The sequence below is a fragment of the Rhodnius prolixus genome, unplaced genomic scaffold (genome assembly GCF_049639745.1).
Source record: "Rhodnius prolixus isolate KJV_2025 unplaced genomic scaffold, Rpr scaffold_4, whole genome shotgun sequence".
NCBI classification, from domain to species: Eukaryota; Metazoa; Arthropoda; class Insecta; order Hemiptera; family Reduviidae; genus Rhodnius; species Rhodnius prolixus.
In genome coordinates, this window is record NW_027411614.1 from 27,238,780 (window position 1) to 27,263,363 (window position 24,584).

Here is a 24,584-nt window from a genome sequence, read left to right on the forward strand (position 1 = left end):
AAAATAACAAATTATTATTATTTGTTTTTTCTCAAAAACCAACTCTGGCTGAATTCTATAGAAGCTGAAATCTTGGCCAGTTATTTCCGGTTTTTAACGTACGTTCACACTGCGCAGCACGTGTTTCATATTGGTGTGGCGATTTTGTTCATCCGACCTGCAAAATTTGTTGCGTTATCTTAAGTAAGTTATTAGGTAACCATCCCATCTTGAAGGCTTGTTATAATTACGGTGACCATTATTTTTGTATCAAAAAACAGGACAAGGAGCAAAAAAAACCTATAAAAAATATTAATACGTTTATTAACTCGAGATCGGTTATTACAAAACAATGGCCATATAATATGGCCCATGTTCAACCGAAACTGAGCGACTACTTGCACTATACACTTATTAATTAGTAACAAAATGTAAATAGTAACTCTTGTAAATAGAAAAAATAGTCAGTCTTTTAAAATTACAACAAAATTTTGTTTTAATGTCACATTCTTTAAAACTATACTAGCGACAATAATATACAAATATATCTAATTTTCACAATATGAAGATCAGATCTTAACAAAATCATACATAAATCTTCGAAAAAATATTCATATTTTCATTAATTTCATTGAGTATAATTAAAATTCATTGAAAAACAGTACAAATGAATAAAAAACAGGACATTTATGCTTAAAAAAAAAGAAAGAAGGACAGCGTCTTAAAAAACTGTACTGTCCTGCCAAAAACAGTACGAATGGTCACCGTAGTTATAATAATTGTTATAAAGGCCTCTAGTTACAAATGATTAACTTTCCAGTTTTAAGTACAATCTTTTCTGATGAAAATTAAATATATTAAGAATTTCAGTATATGTATCTATAAAGAATTACTAAATCTGATGTGAGAAGGTAGGTGTGGAGAGAGACTACTTAGTGGCACCACTCTGTGCTAGATAATTAGTCCTGATGGAATTCAAGAGCCACTGGAAGTACAGCCGGTATGGTGGACGCAAGATTTGTACAATGGGATTAGAGCAGTGTGATAGTTTTGGTATTTTTGTCCTTAGCGAGATGTGGTATGTTGTAAATATTGGGAGGAAAAGTTAAATTTGAAAAATAAAAAGCAATTCACTTGATCATACATGTCACGTATCATTGGATTGAAATAGTTCGTATGAACATTTATCGGATTTGCTGAACTTTACAGCTCTAGCCTGTTTGCCCTCGTTGGTTTGATTATTGTACTTTGAATTATTCATCTTTTAATTTCATTAGTAATTGGTATTTCGTCCAAGTCGGTAAAGAAGGTACAAAATCGAGGTTGTAAGTCATAACCAGCAGAAGAGAGTTGATTTTTCACTTCATATATAATTGGATAAGGTGTTTGTACGAGAAAGAAAGATGAGTGTGCAAATTATTTTCTAATATAATAGCTTTGTCTTCTTTGTTCTTGTCCAAGTTCCGTCAACTAATAAATTTAAACCTTTTTTTGCGAATTTTTACAGAATATATAAACATTTGACAAAATGTTATTGAATAATCTATACCAAACCTAAAAATAAAATTTTGTAAAAAAAATGGTCTTAGCGAATCAACATTAAATGTACATTATATATGTACACTGGGCCAAAAAAGTCTGTGAACACTAACCTAAATTTTGTTACTATCTTATTAGAAACTTCTTTTATTTTCAAATGAAATATACTATTCGATAGAGAGAAACCAGAGTTTTCATTTTATATTCAATCTTTTATTTTTGTTCAGCAGGAATATCACAATTAAATGTTTAACAAAACAACACCCCAAACGAATGCAAAAAAAGTCTGTGAACAGCTGTATAAATATGTAATAAACATTAAGATAACAAACAGAAAAACGATTGAATAAAGTTTGAAAGTTCTCTATTGTATTGTAGAAACCACTACAGTCAGTTCTGTGAATAAATAATCTAATTAGTACATATTTAACCACTAATATGGAAGTTCCCAGACCAATTCGAGAACTTATTGTGACGTTGTGAAATGAAAGAAAAAGTATTCGAGAAATAGGGAAGATAGTTCAAAAAAACCCTTTAACGGTGCATAATATAATTAAAAAGTACGGAAATGTGATTAGTAGGCCACGCAGTGGACGGCCACCAAAACTTAATTCCTTTCATAAACGGCAAATTCTGAAGTCTGTTCGAGAAGAACCCAGGACAAGCGCTCAAAAAATCAGTCAAGAATTATCAAGTGGTTATGTGTAAGCGTAACACCACATACAATTAGAAATAAATTTCATGAATACGATTATTGCGGTCGAGTCCCGAGGAAAAAACCTTTAATCAATAAAATAAATCGTAACCGCCGATTGGATTTCGCGAAAGAATATGTTTCTAAGCCATCTAGTTTCTGGGAAACCGTAATCTTTTCAGATGAGTCGAAATTCAATGTATGTGGGTCTGATTGACGACAAAAAGTGTGGCGAAAAAGAAATGAAGCTATGAAAATGAAAAATATGAAGCCTACTTTTAAGCATGGGGGAGGCAACATTCTGGTGTGGGATGCATGAGTGCTAAAGGAGTGGGCAAGTTAGATCTAATTAATGGTATGATGGACCAATATGTGTATGTGGATATATTAAGACGCAATTTAAACGAAAATTCAAAAAAATTAGGGTTGGAGGGAACGTTTGTCTTCCAACAAGACAATGACCCGAAACATACCGCACTAAAAACTCGGGAATGGCTTTTAAATAATACACTCTGGCGCCTAAACACCCCTCCACAATTGCCAGACCTTAACCCAATAGAACATTTGTGGGATGAAATCAGCCGCCAAATAAATAAACGAGGAATAAGAAACCGTGAACAACTAAAAAACGCTATTTTAGAAGAGTGGGATAAAATTCCAACATTGACGACCACAAAATTATTAGGATCGATGAAAGCTCGCTTGTTGGAAGTGATTAGGAACATAGGAGGTCCTACAAGTTTTTAAAATTTATAATTCACGTACAATGTGTAACAATGATTTATTTCTGCAAAGTGTTCACAGACTTTTTTTGCATTCGTTTGGGGTGTTGTTTTGTTAAACATTTAATTGTGATATTCCTGCTGAACAAAAATAAAAGATTGAATATAAAATGAAAACTCTGGTTTCTCTCTATCGAATAGTATATCTCATTTGAAAATAAAAGAAGTTTCTAATAAGATAATAATAAAAGTAATAAAATTTAGGTTAGTGTTCACAGACTTTTTTGGCCCAGTGTATGTATATTTCATTGAAATTATGTGGGAATAATTACGAAGGGAAGGTTCTTTAATGGTTAACTATCGCTACCGAGAACAAATTTATCAGTTGAAAACAGGTATGTAATTTGAAGTAAATTATTTTAAAATAAGAGGCTATTGAACAGTTTCTTGAGTATTGAAAAATACATATTTTTATTTAATTCCTAGTAGTCCTCTTTTTGTAGACCTCATGTCAGTCAGGGCAACAAGAGACTGTAAGTTTGTTTTATATTTCATTTATCATTTTGAATATTGAATATTGTTTTAATGTTTATTGTAAGGTAAATATTCAATTTGTTTAGGTTTGTTACGACTGAAATGGTCTCCTTTATTATTTCCCCAAAGATTTAAACGAGTTAATGTTCAACGACCTAAAGCTCCTCACTATGAAAGAGCCAGAGTGCTTGCTCTTTTGAAACCACAGTATAAAGAAGATTCTTCAGTATATCTTCCTCCTTCTTTAAAATGTAGAAAAGAAGAAGAGATCCAGAGGAACCTCCAAAGAGTGGTGAGTACATTTTACTAGTGCTCTGAAAAAAGTGTTATAACATTATAAAATATGTTTACGTGACTAGAAACTAAGTAAGAAATCAACTCACAACGAAGCACTGTTTACAACGTAGCAAACGTAAAAGTATCTATTTATTGGGAAAATATTTGAAAGTAAAATATAAGTATTTAATCTGTTTTAAAAAATTTATATTAAGTAGAGACTTAAGCTAAAAAATATGGATTTTGTTTTTCCAGGACAATCCTTTAGAAAAGATACTTGCCAGAGAAATGCGTGATCGATTTCAATGTTCTAAATTTGTGGCACTTTTGCACACAAATCCTATTGAGGGGGAAGATGAATTTCAAGTAAGTGCAGAATGATAGAAATTAAAAACATTTATGGGAAAAACAAGTGTAATGTTAAAGATGCACTTCTTTTTTTACTGAAATATTCTGTTTTAATGTAGGCAAAAGTAAAGTTAAAAAGAGAGAAAATGGATATTCAAAAATATTCTAAGTATACAGCAAAATTAGCCTTAGAGAATACTCGTTTTGAAGCAGTACTTCAACTATTTGTTGCTCATAATGTAATTGTGTTTTGTGATGAACCTAAAGTTGAAGCCCTACTCAAAATTTTAAAGAAAATACCGCAATACATCTTAATGGGTAAATTAACAGCTTAATTTATTGAATGTTTTAAGAATACTGTGGTCGTAACAGAATGCATTATTTCAGCTGCCATAGTGGATAATAGATTATTAAGTGTATCTCAGTTAGACACCTATGTTCGCCTGAAAGATTTAACTACGGCTAGAGCACATTTCGTTGCACAACTTAATTGTGCAGTAAATAACGTGATATCAGGGTTAAACCAGCACCAAACCACTTTGATAACAAGATTGGAACAGATAACGAAGATTGATCCAGAAAAACGTGAAACTTAATTGTTTTATAATGTATATTTTTATATTTTATTAAAATGTGAGTAACTACTAGTAAATAAAATAATTATAATTTATCATTTAAAGTATCATTTTTTAAGTTTTTTTAAGAAATGCCTTTTTTTTTTTTTAATTTAGGGCGTGACATCTGCGGTCTTGGTTTTCGTATTCTTTTCAGTGCCCTTTTTCATTTTAGAAATACTTGGAAATTCTTCTTCTCTCGCAAGGAAATCGGGTACACAAACTCGTATTTTTGTTTCGTGTTTGTAGAGGTACGTTTATGTATAATATCAGATTACTCTTAGACACCGAAATCCTTCTTCGTCAAGAAGTGTGGCAGCTGTGTTGTTGAAATCATCAATGCGCATTTATCTACAATTCATCAAAGATTTTAATGTTTATGATTTATAATTTAAGTAATAACGTAAAGAACTAAATCAGGGTTTATTTTTTATTGAATTAAATATATTTAATTATTTACATAATAAAAACAGCCTTCTCATAAATTTACAAAATACTGAGCACACAGAATTTAAAACTACTGGCCATACACTTGATTAATACTCAAAATTGTTTCTTAGAAACTGGTCTCTTTTTTAAATAATAATTAAGAACAGAAAGTCCTTCAAGAGTATGTGAATGTGGCCTCTTAGACTAGAATCACTCAAGCCTTTGTCTGTGTACAAACAAAAAAGCAAAATTAAAATATTGATTTATTTTAAATAAGTTTCTACATTATTTTGCTACTTAAAATAATAAAACCGTAGGTTGGTTTTTCGAAATCATAACAGATTTTATCTGTATTAATACATGTTTGACCTATTGACCTTGCGTTAGTAAGTTATTACATAATTTTACTTTTATTAGCGATCTTTACAAGTGTAAAAAAAAAAATGATTTTTCCAATAAATCATTTTATTGAATTTAGATTCACTCACTGCAGCCTTTTACTATTATTCCTTTGGTTTGTTCCTCAAAATTTTTAATAATTTTTCTTCAACTTAATGGTTATTTGTTTGATTTGCACACAAAATAAAACAAGATTTTTTGTTAATAATTCAGTGTACTGAGGAAGGATAAGAAAATATGATTCTCATTTCGGTCGGGTTTTATGCACAAGTATTAGATTATAGGTATCGCAGACGGAGGCAATTAGCAAACATACTATACTACAAATTTCTTGTAAAAACCATTAAAGAAACTCCAAGGCCTAAAACAGAATCAAACCCCGTTACCACAATAAATCGTAGCTTGCGGGCCTTGTCTCAAAGCGCTCAAATGTCCTACTCAAAATGTTTTACATTCAAGTGAAAATACATCCCTCAAAACATACTATAAGCTACTTTGTAATACAAGCCCTTAGTAACTACTTAGGAGTCAATTCAAAAACTACATATTGGATTCCTCCATATAAATAGTGCTTTGCTCAAACAAAACATTTAAATGATTAATGTTTATTTAAATATAACGATTTCTTCCTCTTTAAATTTTTTTGGGCATTCAAAGAATTTATTTTTCCAGTAAAATGAGTCCAATTTTTGGCGAATCTTATAAAATTCATTTTCATTTAATACAATTTGCTGAATTAAACTTTGAGCATTTCCCACAGCCATTTGTTAAATTTATTACAAAAAATGGTGCTTTCCCTCTTTTATGGTTGTATAAAACAATATTATAATGATAATATGGTTGTATAAATTATTGGTTCTTGTTTTTATTGTAGCTGATTGTAATAAAAAAAAATGTTCAGGAGTAAACAAATTGGGATTACATAAATTTTTCAAACTTGCTGAAGAGTTGAATAGATATAAACTTGTTTTTCCCCAGCTATCTCTTCTTTTATTCTCAGCAAAAAAATTCTCAGTTGAAAAGTTAGAGTTGGAAGTAAATTTAGTGTTTGCACATTTAGTTAGTAAGATTTGCTTCACTTTTGATTGATATATTAATGATCACTTTAAATGAATAAACCTGAAGTTGGTGTGGCTAAAATAATGGAATTAATTTTAAAATATTCCTTATTTTCCTATTCGTTCAGGCTAATGCCTAACTTAAAAAAAGAAAAAAAAGAATCAAATTGCTAAAGTTACTCGGCTAACAATAAGCTACGTCGTTGTGTAATTCAACTAATGTCCGCTTATAGAAATAGTGTGCTTAATAGGCCAAGCACCAAGACAAGCTAAAGCTTCAGCGGCGTCCAGCTCTTCTCGATGACGCCCAGCAACATTTGTTATGGCTGGTCTGTTACTTCTGTTTTCCCAAGTAATACGTCCGTTGAAAGAGGTCCACGACGAAGCGGAATACCTTGCTGTACTTTCCAGCCACTTTGCAAGTAATGTTGGTCTATTCTCTTCGTCAATAACACGGCTGTTGGTCGAGCAAGAATAATAACTATGATCCATTTCGCTGGTGTGTTCACCTGCATCTGCTACCGAGTTCGCCTCGCTCTCTGTAGTCACATATACAGATTAAAAATAACATATATTTTTGTCCAAATTTTAGATTAATTTTGTAGTGTCAATGTGAGCATAATGAATCTATTTCGATAAAAATTTGGTCATTCTTTAAGGCAAGAAGTACAAATGCTGAGGGGGTAGTAATATAAGAACAAAACTAACCCTAACGGAAGAGAGAATGGGAAAATTCGACAGGAGGTAATTTTAATGTTCTGACGAATTCGCCTTTCAAATTGAAATAAGGGGGACCACATTAATAGTCAGAGCCTTAAAGTCATTGTCTGAGCCCATTTTGGGGCCTACAAAACGCCTGCTGAACTAGGGATATCTCAGGGACAGTGTTTTTTTAGCAAGCTATGTGTTAGCACTAATGCCAACTACCTCCGAAAACATTATAGTTATAGAGTGCTGTTGACAGTCTTTGGTGGCTGATTCATTAATCGAAAGGTAAGAAATTGGCAATATTCTTTCTTTCCTTGGAATTATAGTTATGTATAGGTTTACAGCGTTGCAAATTAATATTTTGTCAAATAGTAATATTAAATTTCTAAAACTTCCATAAAATTCCGTTTCAATAATTAATTTCTAACAAGTCGAATCTAACAACTCACAATACAAAAACATTCTTATGAGTTTTGAGAGTGTATTAAAATATTGTAGAGGGTTAAAATGACAAAAAAATGAGACGGAATGCAAAATGAACTCTGTGAGTATGCCGATTTGTATATCTTAGTTTTCTGTAGAAACTACATTAAGACAGTATAGGTAATGTACTATCCACGGAGGCAATTGTCAACCAAGTAAATATGCAGTCGTATAAATTTATCAATTTTTATGAACATTGAGCGAGATGATCTTACTACGAGACTGTGTGGAAAATTTCTTAATACAAATGGTAATTTCATTAAAAATTAAAAAAAAAAAGGGATTTATAATTTTATAGACAAAAGAAAAACGCAAAAAAATAGTGCTTAATTCTTCTAAAAAGGCAAAAAGTAAACTAAAAATTGTAATATCTGCATACAAATTGAACACATAATATAGAGAAAAAGATATCTCGAAAGGGCTAAAGCTATCTGTGCTAAATTATTATTCTGTTAATTTTCAGAACTGAATATGTCTTTAAAGGTTGAAACTATTGTGGCATTGTGAAAAATAAATAATAAAGAGGAAACTAGAAATTTAGGTTAAAAAAATTCTTCTCTGATAAAGAATATATAGGCTAGAAAAGAGAAGAATTGATCTTTAGTCGTTGGAGGTTCTATCTGTGCAAAAGCAGTAAATGATTTGAAACAATAATGAGCAACAGGTTTTAATCCTGGAAATAAGGATTATGCAGATATTTAACGATAAATGCAATGATAGTGATAATTTTTTCAGCGTTCCTTTAAAACATCAATCAGGGCCTTTTGCTTATTTATTCATTTTTTAAATTAGTAATTCATAATGACTTGAAATAAATAAAGTTCTTTCATATAATCAAAAGATTTACCAGTACTGAATGCTGTTTCATCCCAAATGCTGTCATCAGAAGATATACTAAATTGCTCCACATTTCCTTTTGCTTGATGATTATATCCCTTAATCAGTACACCCCAGCTACCATCTCTGTTTCGACAGGAATTCTTCAGTTTCCGCCTCCAATTGGCAAACCAATTGCAAATCTACAAAATTTACAGTTTTTTTTTTACAAAAAGAAGAAATGAGTTATTAGCTATAAAACTGTTCGTTAGTTAATTGATCGACAAAAACTGCACGAAAAAGTGTAATGTTGGAAAATACCCAACTTTGACAATTTCTTTTTTCTCTTTTCCTGTAAAACTTAAAATTACCAAATTTTCTTTACAATAAAGATTTTTAATAAAATTTATGTGCATGAAAACATCAATCTGAAATAATTACCTTGCAATTTACTGAACTCAAAGCTCCGGACGCAAACTAGTATTTGTAAATTATATTATATTTCCGATATTTTGAAATAATTAACATTTTCTGCTTTGGCTCTGCTTTGATTTAGCAAAGATAGCCAAATAGCTAGAAGATGTTTTACGTCTAGAAAATGATTTTCATAAAAGCAAAAATACAATAAAGTATACTAGCACAATATTTCACCATTATCTCAGTGTTAAACATTTCGTTAGCTTAAATGAAGTCTAATCACTGGAATGAAGAACCTCTCCTTTAGTTCATAGCTTAGTTCTTGGTACTTCCGGTCTTTCCAATTCTGCTTTTCCTTACATTTTCGTTTAGTGTTCAGGCCACATTAGGAGTTTTGGAGTGTACTGTACCCGAAGTTAAATTATAATTTAAAATATTAAAATAAATTCTAGAAGGGCTACAGTCTATGCTGTTTGCTGCCTAACAGCAAACAAAAAAGTTAAACTTTGCACCTTGTTGCTGTGCCCAGCAACAAGAGTCAGTACTCAGTAGTAGTACGGTGCCAGCCACATACGAGCAGACATCAGGGCTTAGTCGGAGTATTGTTTACCTCGCCTATCCCTTGCTCAATTTCTTTGCATTGTCTTATACTTACGTTTTGTACAATTACAACGTTTATGATTATACTTGTACAATTACAACGGTTATAATTATATTTGTGCAAGTACAACGTCTTTGTTATTAATTTGCAAATCAAGAACAAAATAGTGAGTGCAAGTGCGGTAGTGGAAGGCTCGAACGTTTCCGCCTACGATAACGCCTCGTACATGTACGTGAGCAGTTCCGGCGTCCAGCAGGCGCATACCTACGATTATCGTCCGTAGAGAAGCACACCATATATAGCCAGCGGCTTAGCCTAATGGTAGCGTGAGCGACTGCTGACACTAACGCTTCACACCGCAGGTTCGATTCTCACCAGCATCAAATCGGTATATAGACTTTTTTACTTTACTTTTTATTCCATAAAATAATTATTTTCAAATTTTTATGTTTTGGGCATCCATTCCAATTTTATAATTTAACTTCAATTATAATTATAAGTGCCAAGTGGTAATTGTGGTCATTTTCTCTGTATTTAAGGACCCTCCAATCCCCATTGGGCCTACCTTCTTTAAACAGGGTGCGGAAATAGTAAGGTTCCGCACGGAACCCTATCACGCCCCGACATTTTCTGGCGCCCGAACAGGGACACAAACCCTACATTTCGGCACTGCCCGAATAGTAAATGTTTATTAACAACAACAATAATAATAATAATAATAAAAATTAATAATCATAATAATAAATATTTATTCAAATATTTACTTCATTTCATTTTATTTCATTTTCTCGCCCCGCGAACTAGTACAGTCTGATTCTACTTTTATTCTCTCTCTTCCGGCATCCCGGAAGTATACAAATTATTCTTTAATAACTATTGGGCATTACCAATCATTCAGTTATTATATTTATTTAAAACCACAATTACCACTTAAACCTTTGCGTCTACATTAGACTTAATATTAATTGTGAGCTTCAAGCGCTATTAAAAATCTAATTGAATTACACTTAATTCTTTACGTCTACATTAGACTTTATTATAAATTTTGAATTGTTTAAACGCAATTAATAATTTAATCGAATTACATTTAATTCAATAATAATTATTTCTATTATTTCTTCATTTTAAAAAGTGTTTTGTACTCATTCTTGATTATAGTTTATAATATTTGGCTCATTTAGCCCTTTGTTTATTAATAGTTAGTTCTCAAAACAGAATTTATCTTTCTGGAATACTGTTTATTGTACGCTGGCCATAACATATCTCCCTTCCGCTCATCGCAGAAAAATTATTTAACTATTGGCAGCATTTTCATATAATTGCTTTGTGTTTACTTCAACTTTCCGCATTTCTCTTCTGGTTCTAGGGATTTTATTTTGATTTTCTAGCAGTTCATCAATTCTATTGCTCAGAATGGAAGGCCTTACCCCCGAACGAACCGCAGAGTTCACTCATCTGAAGTCAAAACTTCAAAACTTAGCTCATGAGATTAAAGCTCTTTTAGAACAAGGGCGATCCATCACTGAGGACCCTTCCCAATTATTTCTATTCAAGGGTATGTACAAGAAGTTAGATTCTTATTTTGACACCTTCCAGTCTACATGGGATAAAATAATAGAGCTAGTACTCTCCTGGCAGTTAACTAGCCTCTTTCCCAGTCAACAAGATAAACAATTACAGCAGACTGTGAAACGCTATTATTATGAAATTAGCGCCATATATGAGCATCACATGAATCCAACTCCTGTTGCAGCTCCTGCGCCAGCATCTGGCCAGGCTTCAACCTTAAGCGAATCACGTATTATAAGAGCTCAGTATCCTAAGATAAATCTTCCTACCTTTGATGGGAACCAGGCAGAATGGCCGCTCTTTCGCGACACTTTCACTGCCCTTATTCATTCAGATGCTTCTTTATCTGGAATTGAAAAGTTTCTTTTCCTTATTTCATGCCTTAAGGGTCCAGCCCTCACCTTAATTAAGGGGATAGACATTGAGGAGGCCAACTATTCTCAAGCCTGGCACTTGCTCAATGCCACCTATAATGACAAGCGCAGATTGGCGAATAAATACCTCAAGACGGTATTGGATTATACCCCTCTTAAAAACAAGCCAACTTCCAATTCCATTAAGCATCTACTGACTACTGTTGTTGAGTGCATCGATTCCTTCCGGAAGTTGAAAATTCCTCAAGCGGACGACTACTTATTATTCTATCTGGTCCTCCGTTGCCTAGATAAGGGCACAAGGACAGCCTTTGAAACGCAGTACGCGCGCACAGAATTTCCCACCTATCAAAATCTTATAGATTTTATTAGAATAGAGTGGAGGTCCTCGGAACTAACTAATGAGGACTCAGGCCCTCCCTCAAATCCATCGCGACCTAGTCACCCTCCGACAAACGGAAGGGGAGGTACATCTCATGCGTCTCTTCTTGTTGATAACAAGGTTGTAGGCAATCCGCCATTACAAAGGAAGAAAACGTATCCTGATTCATATAAGGCTGCCCGAATATCATGTCCTGTTTGCAAATCGGCCCATGGTCTATATCAATGTGACCCTTTCCGCAAGGCTTCTCCTTCAGAGCGCATCAAGCTGCTAAAGGATTGGAAGGGCTGCACCAACTGTCTTTCCGCTAAGCATGGGAAGGATACATGCAGTTCACAAAGAAGATGCCAGCTTTGCGCTAAAATGCATCATACTTGGCTGCACCTCTCGCAACCTCCAACACAACCTACTCCTTCCGCATCCTCTACAGTACCAAGTACTAGCGGCATAACCTTGGGTACTCAAAACACTCACACAGAGGTTCTGTTGGGCACAGCTGTGATTGAAGTGCAATCCGCCCAAGGCCAATACCAAAGGGTGCGCGCGGTCCTTGATAATGGAAGTCAGCACTCGTTCATGACCCTCGACTGCGCTACGAGGTTAGGCCTGATCCCGCAGCCCTATGCACAGTGCATATCCGGCATTGGTCAGGCACCCCTTAGTGGCATAGTGGGCAAATTGACCTGTCACATTCGATCAGCGCTCTACTCAGATCTTCGCGCAGACTTGGCCCCAGAGGTCATAGTAGTCACGCGCATTACTGGCCCTCTCCCTCATAAGCAACTTCCTTCCGAATTGCTAAATTTGTATAGATCATATGTACTCGCCGACGAAGAATTCTGGAAGCCAGCTCCAATCGAATTCTTGCTAGGAGGCGATCTATTCTATGACATAATCAAAGGGAAGCCTCTTACGTTAGGTCCTGATTCACCTAAGCTACTTCCAACAATATTCGGTTTTGTGGCAGCGGGCCCCACTAAAACCTCCACCTTATGCCAAGAGTCATCCACTCTATTAGCGCCTTCCACTAGTGATATGGAGAACATCATGGCAAGGTTTTGGGAAGTGGAAGAACTGCCTAAAACACGCATTGTGTCAGAGGAAGAAAATGCTTGCGAATCCCATTTCATTTCTACTCATAGTAGAACCCCTGAGGGACGCTACATAGTGTCTTTACCATTCAAAGATTCCATCTGTAACTTGGATAACCCCAGGCAGCAAGCGCTAACCCGGTTTTTTAACTTGGAAGCCAAGCTCGAAAGAAATGCCTCATTAAAAGAGCAGTATCATGCCTTCATGATGGGATACCTAACATTAGGCCACATGAAGGTAGCCCCTTCGGACACTTCCCTTTACACCATTCCTCACCATGCGGTATACAAAGAACAGAATGGCCAGATGAAATTACGCGTTGTATTTGACGCATCATGCAGCACTCGAGGTGGATCGCTAAACGATCATCTGTTTGCTGGTCCTAAGCTACAGCTGGATATAGGCGATGTCATCACTAGCTTGCGCGTACATCAGTTCGTTTTTATTGCCGACATAGTCAAAATGTATCGCCAGATCCTGTTGGATCCAAGCGACAGAAAGTATCAGCACATCCTGTGGAGATTCAACCCAGACGAACCCCTGCAAGAGTACGAGTTATGTACGGTCACTTATGGTGAGAAGGCCTCTGCCTTCTTGGCCCAGAGAACCCTCAAACAGCTGGTGCATGACGAAGGCGACTCATATCCTCTAGCTTCAAGAGCTCTACTCGAGGATATTTACGTTGACGACATCGCCACTGGGGCATCGACCATCGAGGGTGTCATGCGCCTTAAAGAAGAGCTCGTTACCCTGCTGGGCAAGGGAGGTTTCCACTTGAGTAAATGGGCCTCCAACTCCCTAGATTTATTGCATACTCTCCGCGAGGATGAAATTGGTGATCCCTGTATAGCCCTGTCCGACGATAGCCACGCTATCAAGATACTCGGCATTCAATGGAGCCCCAGCGAGGACGTGCTTTCATATCAAATACGCATTTCACCTTTGAAACTCACCAAGAGAGCGATCCTATCCGCCATTGCCCGCATCTATGACCCCCTGGGATATTTAGCCCCGGCAATTTTCTTCGCTAAGACGCTTCTCCAGGACCTTTGGGTAGCGAAAATTGGTTGGGATGAGGTAGGCCCCTCACAAATCGTGAACAAGTGGCAATTGTTCGTAGACCAGCTTAGCTGTTTAAGCGAAATAAAGCTTCGCCGCCACTTCACGTCACCAAACGCCACGCTACACCTAATAGTAGGTTTCAGCGATGCTTCACAGCGAGGCTATTCAGCTGTTCTATATTTGCTAGCCACGCTTCCCGAGGGTGTCCAAGCATCCCTGCTCAAGGCAAAAACAAAGCTTGCACCCATCAAGCCAACCACAATCCCGCGCCTAGAGCTGTGTGGAGCATTACTTCTCAGCAAGCTCTTCCACTCATGTCAAGGGCTGGTGACCAGGTTAGGCATCAGAGAATCCATCTTCTTCACAGACTCTCAGGTGGTGCTGGGTTGGCTTTCCACTCCACCAGAGTTGCTTAACACGTACGTAGCCCACAGAATTGTCGCTATATTGGACAATACCCAGAGAAACCAATGGAAGTATGTGCCATCCCAGGAAAATCCTGCAGATTGCGCATCGCGAGGCACTCTTCCAGGTGAACTTCTCCACCATCCTCTATGGTGGGCGGGGCCCTCTTGGCTGCGTACCATACCGAGTAATTGGCTCGAGCCAATCGCTCCACACGACCAACCTCTTCCTGAACTTAAATTAAAAAACATCACCGCGCTCAATACCACATCTGACTCAGACGCATTCGACTGGATTGAGCGTTTCAGTACGTACCCCAAGCTGGTGCGTAGCACTGCCTATGTCCTAAGGTTCATAAACAAGTTGCAACACCGTGCACTGCCCATTGGCCCTATATCGCTTCCCGAATATAGGAAGGCCGGAAAGCTTCTTGTAAAGCTTGCACAACGCTGCTATGTGACCTTTGACGGTAAGGTAGTAAACCTTAGATCCCTTTCCTCCCTGCGTCCATTCATTGACCAGGAAGGCCTTTTGAGGGTGGGTGGACGACTCGAACACTCTCGCCTCCCATATGATGCCAAGCATCCTTACATTATCCCCTCCAAATCTCACCTTACACAATTGTTGATTGATCATTATCATTTAACCTATCTGCATGCAGGAAGCACAGCGCTCCAAGCCATGCTGCAGACTAGGTACTGGATCCCCGGAGCCAGGGGAATAATTCGCCGCCGCGTCTTCCATTGCGTTATATGCTACAAGACAACGCGTGCTCCTCAAGCTCCCCTTATGGGCAATCTGCCCTCCTCACGACTTGAGGAGGGGCAGGTGTTCGCTCGCGTTGGCGTAGATTTTGGAGGTCCGTTCTACATACGTGAATCCTTGCGGCGAAAGGCTGCTCTCGGGAAGGCATACTTATGCCTATTTGTTTGTATGTCCACTAAAGCCGTGCACCTGGAGCTAGTATCCAAGTGCACAACAGACGCCTTTCTGGCAGCGCTCGAACGCTTTGTCAGCAGAAGAGGAAAGCCGGCGCACATCTATTCGGATTGTGGTACAAATTTCATCGGCTCGGCTCATCGCCTCAGAAAATTAATGGTGCTACTTAGGTCGGCTCAAGCGCAAGAACGGATCACTCAATATACCGTGCCTCAGGAGATTGAGTGGTCTTTCAATCCACCTTCAGCTCCCCACTTTGGAGGGCTATGGGAGGCCGGCATCAAGTCCTGTAAAACCATCTTACACAAGGTGATTGGGGAGAATGCGCTTACTTACGAAGAACTGGCTACATTGTTCTGCAGAATAGAAGGCATCCTCAACTCTAGACCCCTTATGCCTATGGGATCCGATCCAGATAACATAGCTTGTCTGACTCCAGGGCACTTCCTCATCGGAAGATCCATAACCGCCTTACCCGAGGAGCACTCTCCTGGGAGCACAAGACTATCTCAGCGCTGGCAACTTATTCAGGACAAAACGCAGCACTTCTGGAATCGGTGGCGCATGGAGTACCTCCATTTCCTCCAGCAACGCCAGAAGTGGCTAAAGAGCACCCCTAATATTCTGGTGGGAGATTTGGTTATCCTCAAAGAGCCCAATTCCCCACAGAAATCTTGGCCATTAGCTAGAGTCACAGAAACACATCCCGGCAGCGACGGTATAGTCCGGGTAGTTACGATACGGACTAAAACCGGCACCTACAAGAGGCCCGTAGCCAAATTGGTTCCTTTGGCGCCTCTTAACCAACAATCCTAACTATCAAATTAATACATTCAAGCCGTGCGCAATGCACCAGCTTGCTTACTGATGCCAAGCATCCATATCATTCCCTTTATTTAACTTTCATTTCAATCTATCAAGTCTTTCCATACCGACCGAACTGCAGCTTTACAACCCTTGGTAAACTCCTTCTCCTAGCCTTACTACCCCTTGAACCAGAATAGGCCACCTTCCGCGGATCTCGCTGCTTCACAATGAACTATAGACCTTGGAAAATTTAATATAATTTTGGTGGGCGGTATGTTCAGGCCACATTAGGAGTTTTGGAGTGTACTGTACCCGAAGTTAAATTATAATTTAAAATATTAAAATAAATTCTAGAAGGGCTACAGTCTATGCTGTTTGCTGCCTAACAGCAAACAAAAAAGTTAAACTTTGCACCTTGTTGCTGTGCCCAGCAACAAGAGTCAGTACTCAGTAGTAGTACGGTGCCAGCCACATACGAGCAGACATCAGGGCTTAGTCGGAGTATTGTTTACCTCGCCTATCCCTTGCTCAATTTCTTTGCATTGTCTTATACTTACGTTTTGTACAATTACAACGTTTATGATTATACTTGTACAATTACAACGGTTATAATTATATTTGTGCAAGTACAACGTCTTTGTTATTAATTTGCAAATCAAGAACAAAATAGTGAGTGCAAGTGCGGTAGTGGAAGGCTCGAACGTTTCCGCCTACGATAACGCCTCGTACATGTACGTGAGCAGTTCCGGCGTCCAGCAGGCGCATACCTACGATTATCGTCCGTAGAGAAGCACACCATATATAGCCAGCGGCTTAGCCTAATGGTAGCGTGAGCGACTGCTGACACTAACGCTTCACACCGCAGGTTCGATTCTCACCAGCATCAAATCGGTATTTAGACTTTTTTACTTTACTTTTTATTCCATAAAATAATTATTTTCAAATTTTTATGTTTTGGGCATCCATTCCAATTTTATAATTTAACTTCAATTATAATTATAAGTGCCAAGTGGTAATTGTGGTCATTTTCTCTGTATTTAAGGACCCTCCAATCCCCATTGGGCCTACCTTCTTTAAACAGGGTGCGGAAATAGTAAGGTTCCGCACGGAACCCTATCACGCCCCGACATTTAGTATGGCGAGATGATTATTACAGCCATGTACCTGATTAATTGAAAGTGTTGAATCTCCGCCCTCTGTGTGTTCATATTGTTGCAAAAAAAAAAAACGATCGTCTTAAATATTTGCAAATTCTTGTGACATTCTTGTAACTCTGCTTCCCCCCCCCCCATGAATGTTTGGCAAAAACCCGCTTTTATGGTAGATTACCGTTAAAAAACGAGTTTAATTTTTAACTTTGCCTTTGATTAAACTTCACTAAACAACACGACGGAATTTATAGCATGTTCCTTATACATATAATATATTTTATATATAATATTATATATTTTAGTATTATGCCTATTAGTCAAATATCTTTTTAATAATAATCATTTAACAAACTGAGCTAAATATGAGGTTTAAAGGTAAATACACACCTGTGTGTATGTAAGTCCTGTTTTCAAAGCAAGCTCTTTTTTCTCTGAACGATTTGGATAAGGATTCTTTCTCCGCCTAACGAGCCACGCTTTTAGAAATTTCTTTATTTCAGGTGTAAACAGCCTTTTCGTCTGATGACTTTCTTGAAATACTCTTCTGTAGTTCAAATAAGTTAATACGATTAATTTATTTGATTAAATTAATATTATAATTTTAATATTAAAGAAAAGTTTACTTACTTATACTTTCTTGTCCTTAAAGTTCTACTTGTTCTGCAATCACCATCGATGTTTCTCCATCCTCCCATTTCTGGCCTCTCTTAGAGGATCACTTTAACATTCAAATATCCAAACAATTTATTATTATTTTTTCCAATTTGTATAAACGTTGGCATGGCTATTGGTGAAGAAAGAAAATCTTGAAATATTGGGGACAGAAAATAAATAAAATCATTTTGTTGATAACGTAGCCCTGCACACATCCAGCATATACTCTTCAAAAACGCCTGTATGGCAAAAGTAACGGCAATAGCAATCTCTCGACCAGGGAGGAGGAGTTCTTTCAGTCATTTTTGGAAAGACAGGTACCCGACGAGATTTAAAATAGTTAAAGATGTGTAAAATTTTCCTTAAGTATTAAATACCTGGGAGACCACCAAAATACAGACAAAATCGTACTGCCACAACTAGGCAGACATTTTAATATACTATTATCTCCCTTCCTGAGTCAAGAAATGATATCACACGTATGTAAAATAATTATTAGGCCTTTAATGACCTAAGCTTACCCCAAATGGCACACTTACGTTAATACATTACTTGCAAAATTTTGCAAGTAACACAAAATAAATGTTTGTAACTCGCCACACACACTACTAGGCGAATTTTAAAATGGAAATATATTCTTAGCTAAACAAAGCACTTATACAGGAAGTATTAGAATTACGTAGAGACTGGTTCAAAGTCTAACTTCAACATCCTAACACCCCTATAATTCCTAGTTAAAGACACGAAGGTATCGGTACTATAACATTAATTGATACCTTCATGAACCTTGATACTTTAGATATACTGCAGGACTGTGCAGTTTAGCATATGTGAAATGACATTATGGATCATTAAATAATGTGTACTATTGTATTCGCGAGAGTCCTGTCCTCTGGGGAAAGTGTATGAGTGAACTCTTGTAATAATGCTTTTTTGTGTGCATGTGTGCGCACAGATGTGAGCAAAAACGAAAATGATTGTTGACAATTATGTTAAAATTTGATTGTTCTATAAATTTTTCAATCTTTGTTATTGCTTATTTTATAAATTCGATTTCTATAATTAGGTTTTAAATATTGTTTCCAATAGTGCGCATAAATATTTTTGTAACTCTAAATAACAAAATTTGTTTGTTCTTTAATTATCATTTGGACTTCTAAAAAAATAAATAAAATATAATTTTACTTGCTGAATACATTTTAAATTCTATATAATTATTTTTTTGTAACCCCAACCATTAATTATAAAAACAAGAATTACTTTTTATAAATGCAAGTTGTTTTCTTAGTTGAGAGATTTTCTCAGTAAGTAACTCTTCCTGTACAAAATATTGTAAGTTCAGTAGCGCTGGATAATTTTGCTGATTTTTTTTTACCCCTGAAGCCACATAATTGAAGTCCAAAACCGGTTAGGAATAACAAAAAAACATGCCTGAATGCAATTTTGTGAATAGTCAATAAACTGGCATTGTTCATTAAATTGGATAGAAATCAGAATAAGAAATTTAGTTGGAGGATATTTATCAGTTGATGGATTTCGGGACCAATACGAGTAAATTACGAATCTTAACTTCTGCAGAGTAAGAATTGCAGTGATTGATTTCTATCAATGTATTTATTGTTAGAGTGTACAATGTTGAATTTAGGAGTTTAGGGGAACAGGCTAGGTAGGTAACGGAAAGATTGATAATTGTTAATATTGCCCATTCCGTAATTGTCTTCGGTAATTGCCTTAACATTTTTACTTATTCTTAACCACTGATAAGAGAAGAAACATTGTGATCGATTCAAATCTTGCATCTTCAGTTTTAACTGGAAACTAAAGCTTAAAGTTCCCAAGTCAGAGAAAAGGTAATTTTATTAAATAGTTTGTATGTATGAGAATAACATAGCCAAAAAATAAAAAATAAAAAACCAGGAAGCTAAAATTCTAAATTAAATTAGAATATCACCACGGAACCCGATCATAATTTAACAATTACAATTCTATACCCATAAGTAACAAACTTCACTTACTGGTTTTCAAGATTTTGAAAAAAGCTCCTGCTTTTCTTTTTCTTTAAAACTCCCACACTCTTTAGGACTAGAAAATCTAAAAACTTGCATTTGAAACATTCTCTCATTTTTTAAACTCGGAGGCGGATTCCTATTCTTTTGTTTGCCTTTTTTTTCTCTCTTATGAGAATTGATTTTAAGAAAATAAGGTGGGAATCTGATCGTGAGAAATGGAGATAAGCTATTTTCCTAGAGCCTGTTCTGAAGTTGATTACCTCATTAAGGATCAGAAAGGTCAGGAGAGCTGTGATGGTTCGGCCATCTTTTAAGAATACATGAGGATTGTCTGCTACAAAAACAATGTGGGCCAAGTAGCTGGAAACAGACTTCAAGCGTAGAACTACTAGAGAAGAAGATAATCTTTGACAGTTTATTGATATCACTAGAAAAAAAAAAAATCTTGACAAATTTGCTCATCTTAAAGAGAGTGTTACTTTTAGTAGTAGGTTTTTGAGCACTTAACCTAGCCTGGTGCGACACATGTTTCCTATCTGCGAATTTGATGCATTATTTACTGAATATAAATTTTTCTTTTTCGTAAAGAACAAAGATTTGAATGTTCAAGATGTATCATCCTTCACAGGTGCAAAATTTTTTCTTCATTTAGAGTCCTATTTTTAGCGCCAGTCATTGCATTCTTTACTTACTCAAATAACTTAAATTTCAAATCATGTTTTAATTGAATCATTCATATCTGTTAGTAATCACACCCGATTGAAGGCAGGAATATTTATTTAATGGGATTATATTGAACAATTTTTTATTTATTTGCCATCCAGTTGTAAAATTTGATTGAAAAACAGAGAATAGATTTAGAAATAGTCTGATCTATAAATAGTAATAACAAATACTTCAGTATACAAAAATATAATATATATATATATATATCATATAAATATATATATATATTAATAAATAGATTCTTGCTAAAACACATGTCAAACTGAGGGCAGCCACTGATATTCCAGAAATCAAGTTATTAGTTATCGCTTGAAATAAAATGATTTTTTAATATAACAGTCCACACAGTATATGTTAATTAAATATGGTATATAATTATTTTCATTAACGCTTTTGGTCACATAACAATTAATAAATAAATAAAGATTTTTATTAATGTTATATGTGTCTTACAAGTGTTGCATCTTTCACATATATGTCATGCTGTCTAAAATTAGTTTTTTAACTAAAGTGTGAAAATGTAAATGATACTGTTATCTTTCTAACAGCATTTAAAACTTTATTTTTATTTTAATTAATTTATTTATTATTGTAACTTATTTCTTTTTATTTTATTTATTTTATTTTTTGTATTGTGTTTTTAAGTTTAGTGCTGCTATAAAAATAATGTCAAGGACTTTTGTGTACAGGTAATTTAATTTTAGAAATACATGTTACTAATATGTTATAAGATTATTTAATCTAACTGATGTTGCATTTTTTTTTTTTAATCAAAACGATTATTTTTTAATTTATTAATTAAAAGCAACAAAATTAAAGACCATTATTTGTATTTTATATTATTTAGTTCCTGTTTAACCGAGTTTGAAATTCAGGTGTAGAAAATGAAAAATATTGATCATAGTTGGCCGTTTTTTACTTCATAATTATTAAAAAAGAAGAAGAAGAAAAAAAAAAGAACACGTATTTGCTAAGATCTAAATTTCTCGTACACTACTTTTTTTGCCTATTTATTCTTACCCTAAAACTTTTTAAACTGACTGTTAGTGATTGAAAATTGCCAACGTTAGACTTCAAAATCATGTTAATTTTTGTTTACATTGTATAAAAAATATGGATAGGTTTTTGACAATTACTAGTTTAAGTTAAATATCTTACCTCACATGGAGGGTTACTCCTACGCCTTGAGTCTTGTTTTCTTCGAATGTTGTTAGATAAAGGCTGAATTCAATTTTAATTCATATATTAAACCCAAAATATTTTTTGTTTTAAAGTTATAGACCCTTTTATGGGTTTAAATCAGTTGAAACTTTTTAAAAAAATAATTAAAAATTGAACTAGTAAAAAAAAAAAAAAAATTCTGCGGTTTCTAGGCTGGCAACTATACTCGTTATGTTAAGATTCTTTCTATCGTTTTACCTAATCATGGAAAATTTTGTTTCCTCACTACGGGTGATCCCTAAGATTGGTATTTAACGTCCTTCTATCACTGATGTCTCTTTCTTTCTCAATATAAAGATGGCATTTGTGTGACTTGTTTTTTGGCAGGGTTCCCTTCTAGTGGGGCAACATGGCTGATACATCCCAACCCTCCTGCCGAGACACATCTGTGCCCAGTACTAATTTTGTTATTGCCTTGTTGTTTTTCAACGCCTGGAGCTACATAATACTTTCGCGACATGTCACTAAAAATTGCTTCAGCAATTATAGATTTAAATACCATTGCGCCACTCGCTCTTTATTAATTAGTAGTCATAATGCTCTTAGTTATGATTTTCCGTTTCTTTTTTTTTTAATTAAATGCTTGAATTATATTTCCAAACGTTTAACATACATAATATAATTCTTGTTTTTTGTTTGATATATTTTTAAATTTTAAGCGCAACAAATCTGAAATCAGATTTTGACGCCCGGAGCCTTGAGCAAAAAATGGTAGAAAGTGAAAGATTTCTGTTAATGAATAAACTTTACTTTTACTTTTTTACTAAACTTTCACGAAATATAGCAGATACTTATATAAAAGTTGTCCCTTCATAATACATAAAAAATTACCTTTAATTGGGAACTTTTAAAAAGCAATTATGTATTGACTTTAATTAATAGAGGTAGATGGAGAAGTTTAACTGTCTCCAAAGTAGCTTGGCATTTTAAACCTACAAATAATTTTGACCACTTAGAAGAATGTGAACATTATTTTAATTTGAATTCATGTACCTGTAAGCAGGTCCACTTATTCTACTCGATAATGTTGAAAGAAGTCTTTTTTTTCAAATTTCGGATATCTAAAATATACATTTTTTAAATTTTTTTTAGAAAAGTACTTTACACATTAAAAGTACTAAACACAACTTTACTCATAAGAGAGAAAATATTAAATATAAAAATAGATGAACATATGAGTGACGTTGAAGCCTACCTAGCGAGTGGGTTGGAAGCAAAATTTTTAAAACATGTTCTTTTTCTTTTTTTAAAGAGAAGCAATATAATTAACTAAATTTTCTTATTTGTATAAAAACCACCCTCAAATAATTCTCAACTCCCAATTATTAAATTTACTTCGAAGTTACAATTAATTTTGCAAAATGGACCTGTACTAACGGAATTGATGTCTAATTTCAATAGTTTTCAAGGATTGGGTTTCAACTCTACAATGCTTTCAAAAAATCGTGTGATATTTTAAAGCGAGTTAAATTTTAATTGGTTATTTACCAATAAAAAAGATTTTGTGTTAGTGAAATTTATTTATTGATATTGGATTTCCCCAAACATAGTTATGAACAAATTAATTCGTTAATCAAGAAAAAAAAGAAATAGGTTTCTTATAGATATGTAATTTGATTAAATTCCTTTGTAGTTGACCATTCAGCATACGGCTTTACGACCCTAGTGATCATCTCCCTCACTTTCAAGAACGTATGAAATTTCAATGATAAATAATTGCTCATAAAAAAAAAAATTCTCTCAATGACAATGGCAGGTGCTGCTACCTTTGTTAGGTGGTCGATGTCGGCAACATTAATATTGTCAACGATAATAACACTACGGCTCATAATTTTAGTCATATAAAACGACTGCGTTTTTTCCATGAGAATTGCCCAGCGTCTAATTATCAAAAGAATTAAACCGCAACAAACATTATTAATCATGTGGTTTTCCAATGTTCTTCTTTTAAAATTTCAAGTAACGATCAATGGTGCTGTGTTGTACCAATCTTTCTTCTACCCTAAATCTAAAATGTATAAACTTTGTATATTACTAAAAAGATTCCTATTAAAACTGTCCGGTAGGACAGTTGTATAAGGGTTGATCATAAAAAACTGCACGAAAAAGCGTAACGTTGAAAAACACCCAACTTTGACAATTTTTTTCTCTTTTTCTATAAAAGATAAAATTCCCAAATTTTCTTTAAAATGTAGGGCAAATCCTCCTTTACAACTGTAATTTTTTTGCAACAACATAGATATAATAGATTTCGAGAAAAAAGTTGCTGAAAATGAGCAAAAACGGCATTTTCAAAAATGGTTGTTCTTGTTGTTACCTTTTTTGTAAACTGCGTAGCGCCTAAACGCGTGAACCGATTTTCATGAATGAGGTGTCATTCGATTCGGAATTTTATGTAGATGTGCCTTTTGGGGGTCTCGACGCTGTACATCGAATGGGAGAGGAGTTAGCCCCCTTTATGTAAGGCCCCCTCCAAAATTATTATTTCTAATTTCTTTGTAAATCTTGGCCCGATTTTGATAAAATTTGGTAGGATCATAGGGTTATGGCTTCCCTACGTAACATTAAAACGACAT

At 35.0% G+C, this 24,584-nt stretch overlaps 2 protein-coding genes across 6 annotated transcripts; one reads left to right on the forward strand and one right to left on the reverse strand.

Moving 5' to 3' along the window:
• Positions 1-3,223: 3,223 nt before the first annotated feature.
• mRpL10 (mitochondrial ribosomal protein L10) lies at positions 3,224-5,665 on the forward strand. 5 transcript variants are annotated; one of them, XM_074130593.1, is made up of 6 exons: positions 3,224-3,329; positions 3,421-3,467; positions 3,555-3,760; positions 4,000-4,110; positions 4,212-4,410; positions 4,480-4,774. In XM_074130593.1, the coding sequence occupies exons 2-6, from the start codon at positions 3,443-3,445 to the stop codon at positions 4,686-4,688; spliced, it is 750 nt and encodes a 249-aa protein (XP_073986694.1). In that variant the 5' UTR covers positions 3,224-3,329; positions 3,421-3,442; the 3' UTR covers positions 4,689-4,774. The 5 variants fall into 5 exon arrangements, with proteins under 5 accessions (XP_073986694.1, XP_073986695.1, XP_073986693.1 ...); XM_074130594.1 differs by having other exon boundaries at positions 3,230-3,329; positions 3,424-3,467; XM_074130592.1 differs by adding an exon at positions 4,797-5,665 and having other exon boundaries at positions 3,252-3,467; positions 4,480-4,725.
• On the reverse strand, positions 5,111-23,134 carry LOC141455484 (uncharacterized). Its single transcript, XM_074130595.1, has 6 exons — positions 23,002-23,134; positions 21,946-22,008; positions 18,026-18,116; positions 17,786-17,942; positions 8,631-8,802; positions 5,111-7,131 (listed from the first exon to the last, which is right to left on the reverse strand). The coding sequence occupies exons 3-6, from the start codon at positions 18,091-18,093 to the stop codon at positions 6,809-6,811; spliced, it is 720 nt and encodes a 239-aa protein (XP_073986696.1). The 5' UTR covers positions 18,094-18,116; positions 21,946-22,008; positions 23,002-23,134; the 3' UTR covers positions 5,111-6,808.
• Between the last annotated feature and the right edge of the window lie 1,450 nt (positions 23,135-24,584).

Bases quoted from the DNA above. Each gene is read 5' to 3' on its own strand.
- mRpL10 (XM_074130593.1), top strand. From the start codon at position 3,443: ATGTCAGTCAGGGCAACAAGAGACT. The intron at 3,761-3,999 runs GTGAGTACATTT...TTGTTTTTCCAG, and splicing joins AGAGGAACCTCCAAAGAGTG to GACAATCCTTTAGAAAAGAT. The intron at 4,411-4,479 runs GTAAATTAACAG...GCATTATTTCAG, and splicing joins ACCGCAATACATCTTAATGG to CTGCCATAGTGGATAATAGA.
- LOC141455484 (XM_074130595.1), bottom strand. From the start codon at position 18,093: ATGGGAGGATGGAGAAACATCGATGGTGATTGCAGAACAAGTAGAACT. The intron at 17,943-18,025 runs GTAAGTAAACTT...TTTGAACTACAG, and splicing joins TTAAGGACAAGAAAGTATAA to AAGAGTATTTCAAGAAAGTC. The intron at 8,803-17,785 runs GTGTGTATTTAC...TAAATTTTGTAG, and splicing joins CAGGACTTACATACACACAG to ATTTGCAATTGGTTTGCCAA.